Source organism: Pan troglodytes, chromosome 9 (assembly GCF_028858775.2).
Source record: "Pan troglodytes isolate AG18354 chromosome 9, NHGRI_mPanTro3-v2.0_pri, whole genome shotgun sequence".
In the NCBI taxonomy this organism is placed as follows: domain Eukaryota; kingdom Metazoa; phylum Chordata; class Mammalia; order Primates; family Hominidae; genus Pan; species Pan troglodytes.
The window spans coordinates 6,146,431-6,160,659 of NC_072407.2; the positions used below are offsets into that span (position 1 = coordinate 6,146,431).

At 58.9% G+C, this 14,229-nt stretch overlaps 2 protein-coding genes across 12 annotated transcripts in view; one reads left to right on the forward strand and one right to left on the reverse strand.

The window, feature by feature from the left end:
* Positions 1-9,161, forward strand: part of LSP1 (lymphocyte specific protein 1) — a 41,679-nt gene extending 32,518 nt beyond the window's left edge. For 10 of the 11 annotated variants that reach the window (XM_063783708.1, XM_063783711.1, XM_063783709.1 and 7 more), the window contains 8 exons: positions 320-461; positions 820-912; positions 1,168-1,211; positions 1,390-1,471; positions 3,629-3,763; positions 4,134-4,211; positions 4,371-4,473; positions 8,681-9,161. In XM_063783708.1, the coding sequence (XP_063639778.1) occupies positions 320-461; positions 820-912; positions 1,168-1,211; positions 1,390-1,471; positions 3,629-3,763; positions 4,134-4,211; positions 4,371-4,460 (664 nt within the window). In that variant the 3' untranslated portion in view covers positions 4,461-4,473; positions 8,681-9,161. Of the gene's footprint in view, positions 1-319; positions 462-819; positions 913-1,167; positions 1,212-1,389; positions 1,472-3,628; positions 3,764-4,133; positions 4,212-4,370; positions 4,474-8,664 lie in introns of all 11 variants that reach the window. The other variant, XM_016920159.3, reaches the window with a different exon arrangement.
* Positions 4,978-12,787, reverse strand: PRR33 (proline rich 33). The gene is made up of 2 exons (XM_054661873.2): positions 12,665-12,787; positions 4,978-7,490 (listed from the first exon to the last, which is right to left on the reverse strand). Exon 2 carries the CDS (start codon positions 7,479-7,481, stop codon positions 6,042-6,044), a length of 1,440 nt encoding a protein of 479 aa, XP_054517848.1. The 5' UTR covers positions 7,482-7,490; positions 12,665-12,787; the 3' UTR covers positions 4,978-6,041.
* Between the last annotated feature and the right edge of the window lie 1,442 nt (positions 12,788-14,229).

A 14,229-nucleotide genomic window follows, 5' to 3' on the forward strand; every position in this document is an offset into this window, starting at 1 on the left:
CTGAGGCCCAGCCAGAAAGCTGGGGATTGAACCCAGCCTCAGTGCCTGGGGGACCCTCAGTCTGTAGAGCCCTGTCTGGCAGGGACTGGGCAGTTCCCCAGGGGCCTCAGGCCCTGACACAGGGGCCCAAGCAGACTGCGCTGGCTCTGAGGCCACTGGACCTTCTTTCCCAATGGGCTTGGGTCTCAGATCCCTTGGCACTCAAGTAGCCTGACTACCTTCATTTTACAGATGGGGAAACTGACGCTTGGAAAAAGGAAGGAGTCAACCAAGCAATCCAATGGCCCTAGAACGGCTTTGCCTCCCTTTCCACCCACAGGCCCGGCCTGCATGCCTACGAAAAGGAGGACAGTGACGAAGTCCACCTGGAGGAGTTGAGTCTGAGCAAGGAGGGGCCAGGCCCAGAGGACACTGTCCAGGACAACCTGGGGGCCGCAGGGGCTGAGGAGGAACAGGAGGAGGTGATGGCTCCACCTCAGAGGGTCTGGGTGTACCCCCACCCCAGGGATGAGTCTGCCTTGGCTGTCTGCCCCACTCTGTGGGCCCTGTGGGTCAACACCCCACACCCCTAGACCTTGCAGCCCCTTCTGGGCCCACATTCTCAGAGAGGGCGAGGCTCAGTGATCCTCTTGCAAGATCCGGAGACATTTCTGCAGACTCCTCAGTCCCTCCCCACCAGCTCCAGAACTGGAGCACATCAGGGCCACAGAGAACCTGGGGCTCAGGAAGGAACAGCATTTGTTCCCACAGGTGCTGGGCAGGGCAGGAGGGGCACAAGCAGGGGGTCACTTGGGATGTCCGTTTTTTTTTTTTTTCTAGCACCAGAAATGTCAGCAGCCCAGAACACCCAGCCCCTTGGTCTTGGAGGGGACCATCGAACAGAGCTCGCCTCCCCTGAGCCCTACCACCAAAGTAAGTTAAGCTGCAAAGCCTGCCATCTTCTCCCCTCTCCCGCACTCATACCCAAAAGGCCAATCCCACATGCCAGCCACAGGAAGACCAGGCCCAGGCCTGGCTTTTGTCTGCTATCCCCCCATTGCCCGGTGCTGAGAGAACCCCCGTGATATAAGGGTTGGGGGTTGGATTAGTGGTTGGAGTAGCTGGGGAGATGGAGGGTGGGCTTTACCTCGGCTGCTGCAGGCCTGTGTCTCTCTCCATCCTCTGCAGCTCATCGACAGGACCGAGTCCCTAAACCGCTCCATAGAGAAGAGGTCTGTCTGTCTGTCTGTCTGCTTTCTGGGCTCAGATCTTAGGTTTCACCAAGGGGGGGGGTTGAAGGGAGTCACAAGGTAGAGATCTGGAGACCGAGGGGGGCTCTGGGAGAGGCTTGGGCAGGTTGGGAGAAGCCTTGTGGGAGACATGGGGCCTGACACATCTTCTACCCTCCAGTAACAGTGTGAAGAAATCCCAGCCAGACTTGCCCATCTCCAAGATTGATCAGTGGCTGGAACAATACACCCAGGCCATCGAGGTATGACCTGGCTCCCCTCTGCTGTCAGGTCCCCCCTGCATCCTGGCACCATTCCTTCATCCAACCAACGCCCTTCCATCCAATCAGTGCCGCCTTATTCAACCAACACCCTATCCAACCAATGCTTCTCCATCCAGTCAATGCCCCTCTACCCAATCAATGCCCCTCCATCTAATCAATGTCACTCCATGTAATCAATGCCCCTCCTTTCAATCAATGCTACTCCATCCAACCAATAATCTCCCATCCTATCAATGCTTCTGCATCCAATTAATGTTCCTTTATACAACCAATACTCCTGCAACCAATACTCCTCCAATTATTCAGTGTTCCTCCATTCAATCAATGCCCCCCTCGGAACAATACTCCACCATCCAATCAATGCTCTTTCATCCTGTCAATGCTCCTCTATCCAGCCAATATTCCTCCAGTCAATCAATCCCCCTTTATCCAACCAGTACTCCTTAATCCAATCAATGCCCCTCCATCCAATCAAGATTCATCCCTCCATCCAATACTACTCCATCCAATCAGTGCCTCTGCATCCAATGTCCCTCCATCCAATCAATGTCCCTCCCATCCAATCAATTCTTCTCCATCCATCAATGCTTCTCCATCTGACCAATACCCTCCATCCAACCAATACTCGTCTATCCAATGAATGGCTCACCATGTAACCAATGCCAGTCCCACATGCCAGCCCCTCCATTCAGTCGGTACCTCTCCATCCAGTCATCCAATACTCTTCCAACCAGTCAATGTCCCTGCATCCAACCAATATTCCTTCATCCACCAACTCCCTTCAATCCAACCAATACACCTTCATCCAATCAATACCCTTATTCATTCAGTGCTCCTCCATTCAATCAATTCCCCTCCAGCCAACCAAAACAACTTCATCCAGTCAATGCCCCTCCATCCAATAATGCCTTGCACCCAATCAATGGCCTTCTATCCCATCAATTTCCCTCCATCCAACCAAAATAGTTTCACCCAATCAATGCCTCTGCTTCCAATCAATGCCCTTCTATTCAACCAATACTTCTTTATCTAATCAGGACATCTCCATCTAACCAGTATCCTTCCATCCAACCAACACTCTACTAAATCAGTGCCCCTCCATCCACCCAGTGCCCCTCCATCCACCCAGTGCCCCTCCATCCACCCAGTACTCACTTATCCAACAAGCACTCCTCTATCTTACCAGTATTCCTCCATCCAATCAGTGCTCTTCTATGCAATTAATGCCCCTCCATCCATACTTTACTCCTTCACCCAATCAACGCCCTTCTAGTCAACCAATACTTCTGATTTCAATTAATCCCCCTTCAACCAACCAATACTCCTCCATCCAACCAGTACTCCTCCATGCAATCAATGTTCCTCTATCCAGCCAACATCCTTCTATCCAACCAATATTCCTCCATCCAATTAATGCCTCTCCATCCAACCAGTACTCCTCCGTCCTATCAGTGTTCCTGTATCCTATCAATATTCCTCCATCCAACCAATACTTCCCCATCCAATCGATACTCCTTCATTCATTCACTGCTCCTCCATCCAGTCAATGCCTTTCCATCCTACCAGTGCCCCTCCATCCAACCAATACTCCTTTATCCAGTCAACGTCGTTGCATGCAATCAATGCCCCTTCATTGAACCAATATGGCTCTATCCAACCAATACTACTCCATTCAATCAATGCCCCTCCATCTAACAAATACTCCCTCATATAATCAGTACTCCTCCATCCAATCAATATTCCTTCATCTATCAACACCTTTCTATACAACCAATACTCCTCCATCTAATCAATGCTCCTCCATCCAACCAATACTCTGAAATTTAACCATTGTCCCTCCATCCATTCAATGTCCCTCCATCCATCCCATGGTCCCCCAGCCCTACCCCATGAGGAGCATGGAGGCAGACCCACATCTGTCCTGTGCGCCATCATCTCCCTGATGCTCTTCAGGACAGGGAGGTGTCTCACAACTGCATCGAATGGAGGAAGGCTCATCTTTCCAGTGATCCCCACTCTGGGGCTGCATTGGGAAAGCGCTCCCAGGGAAAACACAAACACAAAGCAGACGGTTGCTTTGATGTGACCACGGTGGCTGTCCACTAAGGTAATCCTGATGCTTTTCCTCCTCTGCAGACCGCTGGCCGGACCCCCAAGCTAGCCCGCCAGGCCTCCATAGAGCTGCCCAGCATGGCTGTGGCCAGTACCAAGAGTCGGTGGGAGACGGGTGAGGTACAGGCTCAGTCTGCGGCCAAGACTCCGTCCTGCAAGGTAAGGTCCCCTCCAGGGGCAAGGCTGGGCTGCAGAGCCAGCGCCGGGGAGTTTAGTAGCAGGCCGGGTTTCCTTGTTAAGACAAGCGTGGGACTGTCCAGGATGAATGTGGGTAGACAGAACCCTGAGGTATTGCAGTAGGGTTGGGTTCACCCTTGCTGGTGTAGAAGGCTGTGTTGTCCGAGTGGAGGTGGATGGCACCTTTATTCCTTTCCCTGCTTCTTCCACTGGGATCACACAGAAAAAGTTTAGGTAGGCAGATCCCAGGCCCCCTGGCCAGGTAAGGCAAGGCAGGAGAGAAGGGCCCAGGGCTTCTACTCCCCAAGATCCAGGGGTCTGCCCTTGTGACATACCCTTCTGCTGCCCCCAGGATATTGTGGCTGGAGACATGAGCAAGAAAAGCCTCTGGGAGCAGAAGGGAGGCTCCAAGACCTCATCAACAATTAAGGTAGAGCCTAAATGTGGTTGGTGCAGGCAGGGTGGGTGCAGCAGGGGAGGGCAAAGAGGGACTGTCCTCTGTGCATCTGGGAGGGCTTCCCAGAGGCGGAGGCAGCATCATCTCCTTTCTGCTGCTCTCACCTTCACTCTTGGTCTCCTTTCCCAACAGAGCACCCCATCTGGGAAGAGGTATAAGTTTGTGGCCACCGGGCATGGGAAGTATGAGAAGGTGCTTGTGGAAGGGGGCCCGGCTCCCTAGGCGTCCCATCTCGGTGAGTCCCTGGCAACTCACAGAAGGGGATGAGGTGCACACACGTGCACTGTGCTGGGAACTTGGCAGCCTGGAGGGTGCCTGGATCCCTGTTGCAGGCTACAAGGATGGACTCCGAGTTGGCCAGAACCCAGACCAGCTCAGTCTCCCAGTCCTGTGCAGATGCTGCCTCTCTCATCTGATACCAGATTCAAACTCTCTGCTCATTTCACTACAGTCAGCCCGGCTCAGCCACTGCTCCACTAGGGAAGCTCAAGGCTCCCATCTGGGACTCCCCAAAAGCCACAGCAGGGCTCGTGAGGGAAGTGAGGGGCAGCCTGGCCACCACAGGGCTAGCATTGAAGGAAGCAGGTGGCATGGAGCCCAGGTTCCCTGACCATCTGTATGCTAGGGGTCCATAGAGGGGCAGGAACTTAGGTCCTACTCCCTGTCCCAGCCGAGAGCGATTCAGAGGTCCTGATGCCCTCCCCATCCCATGCTGCAGACAGAGCAGTGCCACTCCTGCCATGGTGAGCCACACATTTATTAGTGACCTGGGCCCCAGGCTCCATTTCCAGCACCCATCACACCACAGGGTGGGGCAGCTGTCCTCCTACCATCTTCCCCTGCCAAACCCTGACTCTCAAGCAGCTGTGGCAGAGGCTTTTTCTGGTACCTCTGTGCCCCTCTCCTGTGGTTGGCCACCCCCACCAGAGCCTGGCTGACTGCTGAGTGGGCCCCTCCACTCTCCCCACCAGGGCCACAGCCCCTTCTCTGTCCCGCTTGGCCAAGCTGTTCCCATAGGGTTGGGACTGAGGGCTCCCTCCTCATCCAGCTGTCAAAGCCTGGGCATGGCCAGTGCTGAGACCCTCGCTGTCCCACCAGCGAATCCCTCGAGTTCTGCCCCCTCAGGCTGTCAGCCCAGGTAGGGGAAGCAGAGGTGGGCCGAGAGAGAGGTCACGCTGGGCCCTCCTCCACCCCTGATGAGCCCCTCCCTGCCTGCCCCTGAGCACTTGTATTGGTGCCAAGTCCCATGCTGGCTGAAGGCTCCCCCCTGCACCCTAGTCCCAGGATCTGGCTCTGCCATCAGGAAGCACAGGCAGCAAAACTGCTGACTGCTCCTGACGCCGATGGCCAAGCCAGCCTGACCGCACCCATGCCTCAGCAAGCAGAGATCTGGCCCCAAACCTTTGACAGCAAAAGGTGACAGCAAAAGGGAGGATCAGTGAGAGGCCCAGGCCCCTGAGGAGCCTGGGCTAGGTCAGTAGGTGCAGTCCTCTGCCATCTTACCTAAAGTTTTCATCCCAAGGCCCCCATCCTACATCCCGACGCAGACCCCTTCTCTGTTCCCCTCACACCACTGCAGCCCAGGGGCTCCAGCTCGTCCTCTCTGCCCCGTCCACCTGACCACCCTCCTAACCACGCAGACTTCCCTCAGCACCCCATGTGCCCTTCCCAGGCTGCCCTGCACCCCATGCCCCTTGGGCCCTGGTGCATCTTCATGCAGCAACTATGGGCCCCCAGCTAGAGCCTCAGCCCCTTCTTCTGTCCATCCCATGGTCCTGAGCTCTGGGGGCCATTCTGGCCACTTCACTGGAGCCTCCAGCCAGTCGCTGTGCGGTTGAAGTTCTTGGGCTGGGGGCTCAGCTCCAGGATGGAGCGGACTGTGGGAGGGGGCCGGGTGGCCTCCTGCAGCTTCCGGGCGTTGAAGCGAGGCCGGTACAGGAAGGGCAGGCGGGTGAGGCTGGCTGGGGTGTGCTCCCCACCGCTGGGCCCTGCCAGGCGCCCTTGGGCCTCCGCCACTGACATGCGGTACAGCACGGCATCCCACATCCTGGAGGTCCGGGAGGCGGGGGCCCGGGGTGCGGTGAGGGCGGGCACCTCCTGCTCTGTGGGGGCAGGCACCTCCTGCTCTGTGGGGGCGGGCACCTCTGGCTCCAGGCTCTGCCGCGGCTCTGGGCACGGAGGCTCTGGGGCCTCCTCCAGCAGCTGCTTCTTGAGCCACGTCCAGCCACTGAGCCGGGGCTTGGGTGTAACTTTGGGGACAGGGCATGGGTGAGGGCCTGATGGTGGGGTAGGGGATGAGGCCCAGGCAGGGCTGGACACTCGCTCGGCCTCAGAGGCGGGGCCAGCCATCGGGGGCTCCTCCAGGTGCTCTCTGCCAGGGCCCACGGGGGCCAGGCTGTGCGGTGAAGACTCCAGCGAGTGGCAGGTCGGGGCTATGGGCACCACAACCCTGGCACTAGCCTCTCTGGGCACCGAGGCCTGGAAGCCGGGTGGCAGCCGTGGTACAGGGGGCTCCTCAGGCAAGGGACTGGCAGCCTGGACTGCGGTGGGCAGCGGGCGGATGTGAGCCACTGGGACCAGGGGCTGGGCCCTGGGGGGACTTGGGGTGGCATCTCCATCCTGGCTGTTGGATCCCCCTTCTGGGGCTGTCCTGGGAGGCTCAGGGGTCCCATTGTGTGGGGATGGTGCCAGCTGGATGTGCACCTGGGTGACGTGGGTGCCCCCACCCCCAGAGACAGGGACGAAGCCACTGGGGGGCCGGGTAGGTTCTGGGGCCGAGGCTACAACCTGGGGCCCCGTGGCCCTGAATTGAGCGGCTAGAATCCTGCGCTGGGTGAGGCCAATGGAGAACGTGGACTTCTGCAGGGGTGATGCCACGTGGTGGATGATGGGGGTGTGCGGGGAGCGGGGTAGGGCAGCCACCATGCGGGGAGCCTCGGCGGGGCGCGGGGCTTCAGGAAGGCGTGGGGCTTCGGCGGGGTGCGGGCCCTCAGCAGCGTGCGGGGCTGTGACCTCCTGGTCATGGCTGGCCTCACTCACGGGGGACAGGGAGGTGCGGAAGGCCCTGGGTGGAGCGAGGTGCGTACCTCCCATCATCTTCTTCCGGGCTGCCTTCCTCAGGAGCTTCTGCAAACGCAGGTTGTCCTTCCCTGGCTTGGGCAGCAGGGGCGGTGGGGGTCCAGGGGTTCCCTGGAGGCTTGGGCCGCACACCTCGGGTGCCATCGACGCAGCCGATATGAGCATGACTGTGTCCTAGGGTGGGAGGGACAGTGGTCAGGCCAGCCCTCCTCCCTCCTGAGGTGGGAGGCCTGTGTCTCCCGTGGTCCAAGGAGGACCTGGGGCCAGGGGTGTGGAGGCCTGAGTATTCTGCTTCCTGAGCACCCAGAACCTGCCAGGGACATGCTGAGCTCGACTGTGCCTTGGGGACTTTGGGGTGGCCCCACCATCACCCTAGTGTAAAAATGAGGCCACAGAGGCCGAGTCCCTCCAGGGACGGGGCTAGAACCTGCCTCCAGGGCTCTGTCCTCCATGCCACCCCAGCACAAAGCAGGCCCCAAGTACACAGCCTGGGTCAGGCCGCAACACCGTGTGGGCTGGGGTGGGAGACGCGGGTGAGCCCCAAGTGACAGGCATGCCCCTGGCCAGCTGCTGGCCAGGCCCAGGGCTGGAAGAGCGGCTGCCCACAGACACGCGAGGGGCGCCCTGTTGTCGCCGGCCCGACCACAGGCGCGTCTGCTGCGAGCCAGCGGTGAGGGGTGGCGGCCAAGAGGCTTGGGAAAGCCGAGGCTGCATCATCAGAGGTAGATCGGCCGGAAGGTGGGAGCAGTTTTCGCTGAGCTATGCTAAATGGGATATTCCCGCAGACCTCCTGTCTGGGGTGGCCCGGCCAAGCCGCCCACCCTGGTTTTTGGGCACCACGTGTTTGCAAGGACATTGACAAATGGCATCTGTCCGAGCCAGAGGCTGTCTGGTTTGGGGAAGGAGGGAGTCCTGGGGGCTGCCGCTGGTGGGGGCTGGCTCTGCCAAGGCAAGAACAGAGCTGCTGGAGGGGTGGGGGTGGAAGGAGCCCGCTTAGGACTTGCTCTCAGCTACCGGCCTCCTCTGGATGACGGGACTGCAGGAACCACGAGAACCCCAGTTCTAGCTCCCAGGGTGGGCAGGCTGCTTGGCAGGCAGGCCGCCTTCCCTCCACCTGGAGTCAGGTCTCCAGCCAGAGGTCCTGACCCAGGGCACAAGTGCTCACACTGGGAAGCAGGCCTCTGGGGCAGGACGTCTTCTCCTGTGGTGGAGTGGGGGTGTGGGCAGGGCAGGGAGGCCAGCAGAGAGAGGCTCGGGGAGCAGGCTCTGTGGGCTTGCAGGAGGCAGGTCTGTGGCCCCTCCCTGGACCCTAGCCTAATGCCCCCTGCACCCCATGCCTATGTTCCATCTTCCTGGGTCTGCAGGTCCAGCCGGGTGGCACCCTCCATGTACCCAGGGGAGATTCCAGCCAGACACCCGCCCCCCGGCCCTGGCTAAGAAGTTGCTTCCCGTTGCCAGCATGACCTACCCTCGCCTCTTTGATGCCACCTGCTGCCACCTCCTTTTGCTCCTGGACCCTTTAGCCTCTCTGCCCTTCCACTCTCTGACCACCGCCCCCGCCCTCCCCACCCAGCTCTGCTTCTTGTTACTTGGGGGAGGAAAGAAACTCCTGATCATTGGCTAAAGGGACTTACCCCTGGAGAGGCCAAGTGCCTTCTAGGAAGTTAGGAGGTTGAGGCATAGCCTGTGCAGAGAGGGTGGGTCACCCCCCCAGATCCAAGGGGAAACTGCAGGTCAAGGGCTGATAACGGCCATGCAGGATGCTTGATGCTGCGTCCCCCCCGCACTCTGCTTGCCGCCCCCCACCCCGCCATTTTGTATAATAAAGCTCCCTGTGTATTCTCATGTGCTGGCTGTCTTGTACTCACTAAGGGGGCAGGGCTGGCCAGGATGGAAATGTTGGGCCAGTGGCCAGCCCATTCCCACACTGCACAGCATACTGTGGCCTCTGGGTTCAGGCAGTCTGACCTGTCTCATGGCCTTTGCAGTATAAGACGCCAGGACATAAGCTCTCTGGTGGCCTAAGTCAGAGCACACACAATGGGTGGGGTCCGGGCTTCCTTTTCCAGAATGTCTGTGATATCCCTACCCCAACCAGGACTAGCCCAATATAAACTTCTGTGCCCTGACTGTGCACCCACTGAGGGCAAGATCCACCTCGGGGCCTCCCCCAACACCACCCAGGAGGTGCTCAGTGAAGGTTTGGAAAACAGACAAATGGGTGGATGGGTGGGTGGATGGATGGATGGGTAGGTGGGTGGACGAATGGATAGATGAATAGATTAATGGATGGATGAGTGGACAGATAGGTGGGTGAATGGATGGGTAGGTGGGCGAGTGGATGAATGGCTGGGTGGGCAAGTGGGTGGATGGATGGATGGGTAGGTGGGTGGACGAATGGATAGATGAACAGATGAATGATGGATGAGTGGACAGATAGGTGGGTGAATGGATGGGTAGGTGGGTGAGTGGATGAATGGCTGGGTGAACAAGTGGAGGGATGGGTGAGTGGATGAATAGGGGATGGATGAATGGATAGAGGGATGTATGGATGAGTGAATGAGTAAGTGGGTGGGTGGGTGGATGGATGGATTGATGGATGGATGAGTGGACGGATAAGCAGGTGAATGGATGGGTAGGTGGGTGAGTGGATGAATGGTTGGGTGGGTGAGTGGAGGGATGGGTGAGTAGATGAATAGGGGATGGATGAATGGATAGAGGGATGTATGGATGAGTGAATGGGTAAGCAGGTGGGTGGATGGATGGACTAATGGATGGATGAGTGGGTGAATAGGTGGGTGAATGGATGGGTGGGTGGGAGGATGGCTGGCTGGCTGGCTGGATGGATGGATGGGTGGATGGGTTAGTGAATGGATAGGTGGATGGATGAAAGGAGGGATGCATGAGTGGATAGGTAGATGAGTGGATGGATGAATGAAGGGATGGCTGGATGAATGGACAGAGGGAGAGAGGGAGGGATGGAGGGAGCGATGAGTGAGTGAATGGGTAGGTGGGTGGGTGGATGGATGGATGGAAGGAAGGAGTGATAAATGAAGGGATGGGTAGGTGGTTGGATGGATGGATAGGTAGATAATGGAGGGACTGATGAATGAAGGGATGGATGCATGGATGGGTAGATGGATGGATGGATGAAGGGATGGATGAGAGTGGATGGACAGGTGGATGGATGGATAGGTGGTTGGATGAATGGAGGGATGGATGTGTGGATGGGTAGATGAAAGGATGGATGAAAGGACGGATAGATAGGTGAGTGAGTGAATGGATAGGTGGATGGATGAATGGAGAGATGGATGAGTGGATGGGTAGATGGGTGGGTGGATGGATGGGTGAAGGGATAGATGAATGGATGGACAGAGAGAGGGAAGGATGGATGGAGGAAGGGATGAATGAGTGGATGGGTAGGTGGGTGGGTGGATGGATGGATGAGTGGATGTGTGGATGGATGGATGGAGGGAGGGATGGATGGATGAAGGGAGGGTGGATGAAGGGAGGGAGGGATGGATGGATGCATGAATGGGTAGATGGATAGATGAAGAGATGGAGGGATGGATGAATAGACAGGTAGATGGATGGGTAGATAGATGGATAGGTGGGTGGATGAATGGATGGATAGACTAATGATGGATGGATGGATGGATGGCGGGAGGGATGGATGAAATGGAGGGATGAGTGGATGGGTAGGTGATTGTATGGGTGGTTGAAGGGATGGACAGACAGAGGGATGGATGGTGGAAGAGAAGGAGGGAGGAAGGAAGGAAAGGAAGTGGTGAAGGTGAGAGTGAATGCATGGGAATGAATAGATGGGTGGATGAATGGACAACTGTGTGAAATAGCAGACAGCCTGGGGACAGCCTCCCTCCTGTCCCTCCTCTCCCAGGTCCTGCACTGGGCCCTGACACAGCCCTGCAGCCTGCAGCGTCTGGGAAGCCCCTTCGAGGAGCAGCACCCCAGACTCTGATGTTCTGGACTTCACTTTGCCATTCCCTTGGGTCCTCACAGCCACTATTTTCTGAAGGCTTCATGTCAAGCCCTGCTTGCCTCATGAATACACACAGTTCAGAAAAGCAAAACCTCGACAGAGCCACCACCCACACAAGGGAGGTGACGTGCCCCCATCCTTTCTCAGACGCCCCAGCCACTGAGAGAGGATCCAGGCCACCCTGCCCAGCTGGGGAACCACCCAGTGACAGCACTCCCTTGTTTCCCACCTGATCCGCTTGGGACGGTGACCAAGGGCAGCCGAGAGGCAGGCCCAAAGGCCACAGCTGGGCACTCAGCACTGGGGTGCAGAGTGGACAGCACCAGGGGCAGGGGGTAGTTGGGGTCAGCAGTGCTGAGGAGGCAGCCACTGCCCACCCCGCCCCCGACCAGCCCTGGCCCCTTGTCAGATCATCCGCACCCCTCGGCTCAGCCTTGAGAACAAGGACCCAGGGCCTGTCCCTCTGAGCTCTACCCAGCCACAGCCCTGCTGTGTTTCTGATGCAGCCTCCCGTCCATGGCCACAGCAACCCTATGCCCCTGCTCCTGGAAACCTGGAGGTCAGGCCATGCCCAATGCGGAGTTCAGGAGGCTCAAAAGTCCTGTAGCCTAAGAGGCCCCTGGCCAGGGATGGCAGATGAAGCCCCTAGCCTCTGTCCTGCCTGCCAGAGCAGCCACCTGACACCCTGTGACCCTTGCTACAAGCCCCTAGGCCAGCCACACAGAAGACACCCATCATATCTGCAGAACGAGTCAATGAAACTGCAAAATCAGAAGCACTAGGCATGTGGGGAGGCAGCTACCTAGGGCTGGAGCAGCTCAGTTCCCAAGTGCTGTGTCAGCTGCTCCTGTCCTGGGCCTGGCAGTGACTGAGCCCACAGCTGGGCCGAGCGGCCTCAGGCTGGATCCAGCCTGGGGGCTCAGGTCAGCTCAGGGCATGAGGAGAGGCTCAGGACCCTCTCGGTCTCCACCACCCCCAACCATGCGCACTGGGTGCTGGGACCTAGATTGAGGGGCCCCGGCCACCATCTGGGGGCCACCCAGGCAGGGAGCTGGAGCCAAGACACTCAGGAGGCCATCCTCCCTCCCACAGCCTGCTCCCCACTCCCTGGGCTTGGCTCAGCATTTGCCAATTTCAGAACCCCTCCATCCCCCAACAACTGCCCTAGAGCCAAGGCCCCGTGGTCCGTCCTCAGACTCCTCCTGGGTGGAAATGCGTCCCCAACCCAGGCTGGGCCTCCCTTGTGCCCTGCCCCCACCCAGGTCTACAGTCCCCCAGGAGGCCCCTGCCCTGCCTCCTCTCCTTGGACCATCCCGGTCCGGCCAGATGGCAGCATGGCATGGGTTACCTGGTGCAGGCCCTCGAGGCCGCTGGTGCCTGCTCTGTGCAGTCCCTGCTACGCCTCAGGCCCAGCGCCCGAGGGGGAGGTCGCCGATACCCAAAATAAAACCTGCCCTATCCCTCTGACCTCAGCTGGCTGGGTGGAGAGCGCCTGCCAAAGCTCCAGGAGCTGGGCGGGCAGCACCCTCCCCTGCTGGCCACACCGGGCCAGTGCAGGGTCATGGCACACCCACCTTCAGGTGCGCCCCTCAGGACCCCTGGCCTGGGTGAGGGCTTGGGTGGGCACAGGCTTCCTAGGCCTGCAGACTGAACCACGTGTAACCAAATGGTGGGCTCAGGGCTCCATTAGAGAAGCCGGCAGAGCGAGCCTGGAAAAGGAGGTTGGCCCCACCATGGGAGAGGATGGGGTGGGCCCGCTGACCCCCAGGGACCCGCTCACGTGCCTCTGAGGGAGCAGTTCTGCAGATGTCCCCAGTGGGCAGGAAGCTGGTCACAGATGTCCAGGGGCCAGGGCTGTATGTGGCCCCCAAAGCCTTGCCCATCGAGGACATGGACGGGGAGGGGAAGGCGTGGAATGCAGACGAAGCCACAGACCCAGAGCAGGAGGACGGGGACGTTCCCAGCAACCCCAGCTCCAAGAGCCTTCCCAGTGCCGGGCACTCAGCGGGAGGCAGGCAGGGGACAGGCCCTGTCCTTTGAAATGGCAGCCTGGGGCCAGCCTGCCTTGTCGTGTGACCCCAGGCACACCTTGCCTGTCCCTGGGCTCTGCGGCCTCGCTCTTCCATGGAGGGGTGGAATGAGGTGCCAACCACAGCCTTGCGGAAGGCCCCCGACCCAGCCCCAGGGCACTGTGAGCCCCTGCCGGGTTATCCTGTTGTCCCTGACTCTAAGCCTGGGGAGGACAGGGACCTCATCTGTGCCTCTCGGGACTCACCCCTGTCCTGGGCGCTGGCCAAGAAGGAACCAATCTGTGCCTCTCGGGACTCACCCCTGTCCTGGGCGCTGGCCAAGAAGGAACCAATCTGTGCCTGAACCAAAGAGTTCCGCAGACACCACCGCCCACGCTCAGCCTGTGGGGTCTGAGGGGAGTGAGGGGGTGGGTCAGGGTGCCAGACTGCTCTCCCCCACCTGGTGCCTCAGTTTCCCTGATCCAAGAGGCGGGGTTATCCAATCTGGTGGCTTCACTGGCCAGCATACGGGCCATCAGAGGCCAGGAAGGGTGTCTGCTAGTTGGACGGTGCCACCTGGAGTCCTGAGGAAAGAAAACCAGTCTCCACACGCCACAGTGAGCCTGTGGGAGATGCTGGCACAGATGGTAACGGCCACTGTGAGTGCCCAGGGCGGGGCCCCAGGGTTAGAAAGGGCCTAGAGGGAGGACCCAGACCCTTACCCAGCGAACTCCATGTGTAGCCCCCTGCAATGGCAGCAGCCCCAGGGGAGGTATGGCAGACTCCGACTGCAGCCAGCCTGGCCATGTCCCTCGCCCGCTTATTGTGTAGGCCCCAACGGTGTCTAGCCAGGAAAGCAGAGCTGGCCTCTAAGAGGGTCTCAGATAGGGTGGGGGCCTGGCCT

Bases quoted from the DNA above. Each gene is read 5' to 3' on its own strand.
- PRR33 (XM_054661873.2), bottom strand. From the start codon at position 7,481: ATGCTCATATCGGCTGCGTCGATGGCACCCGAGGTGTGCGGCCCAAGC.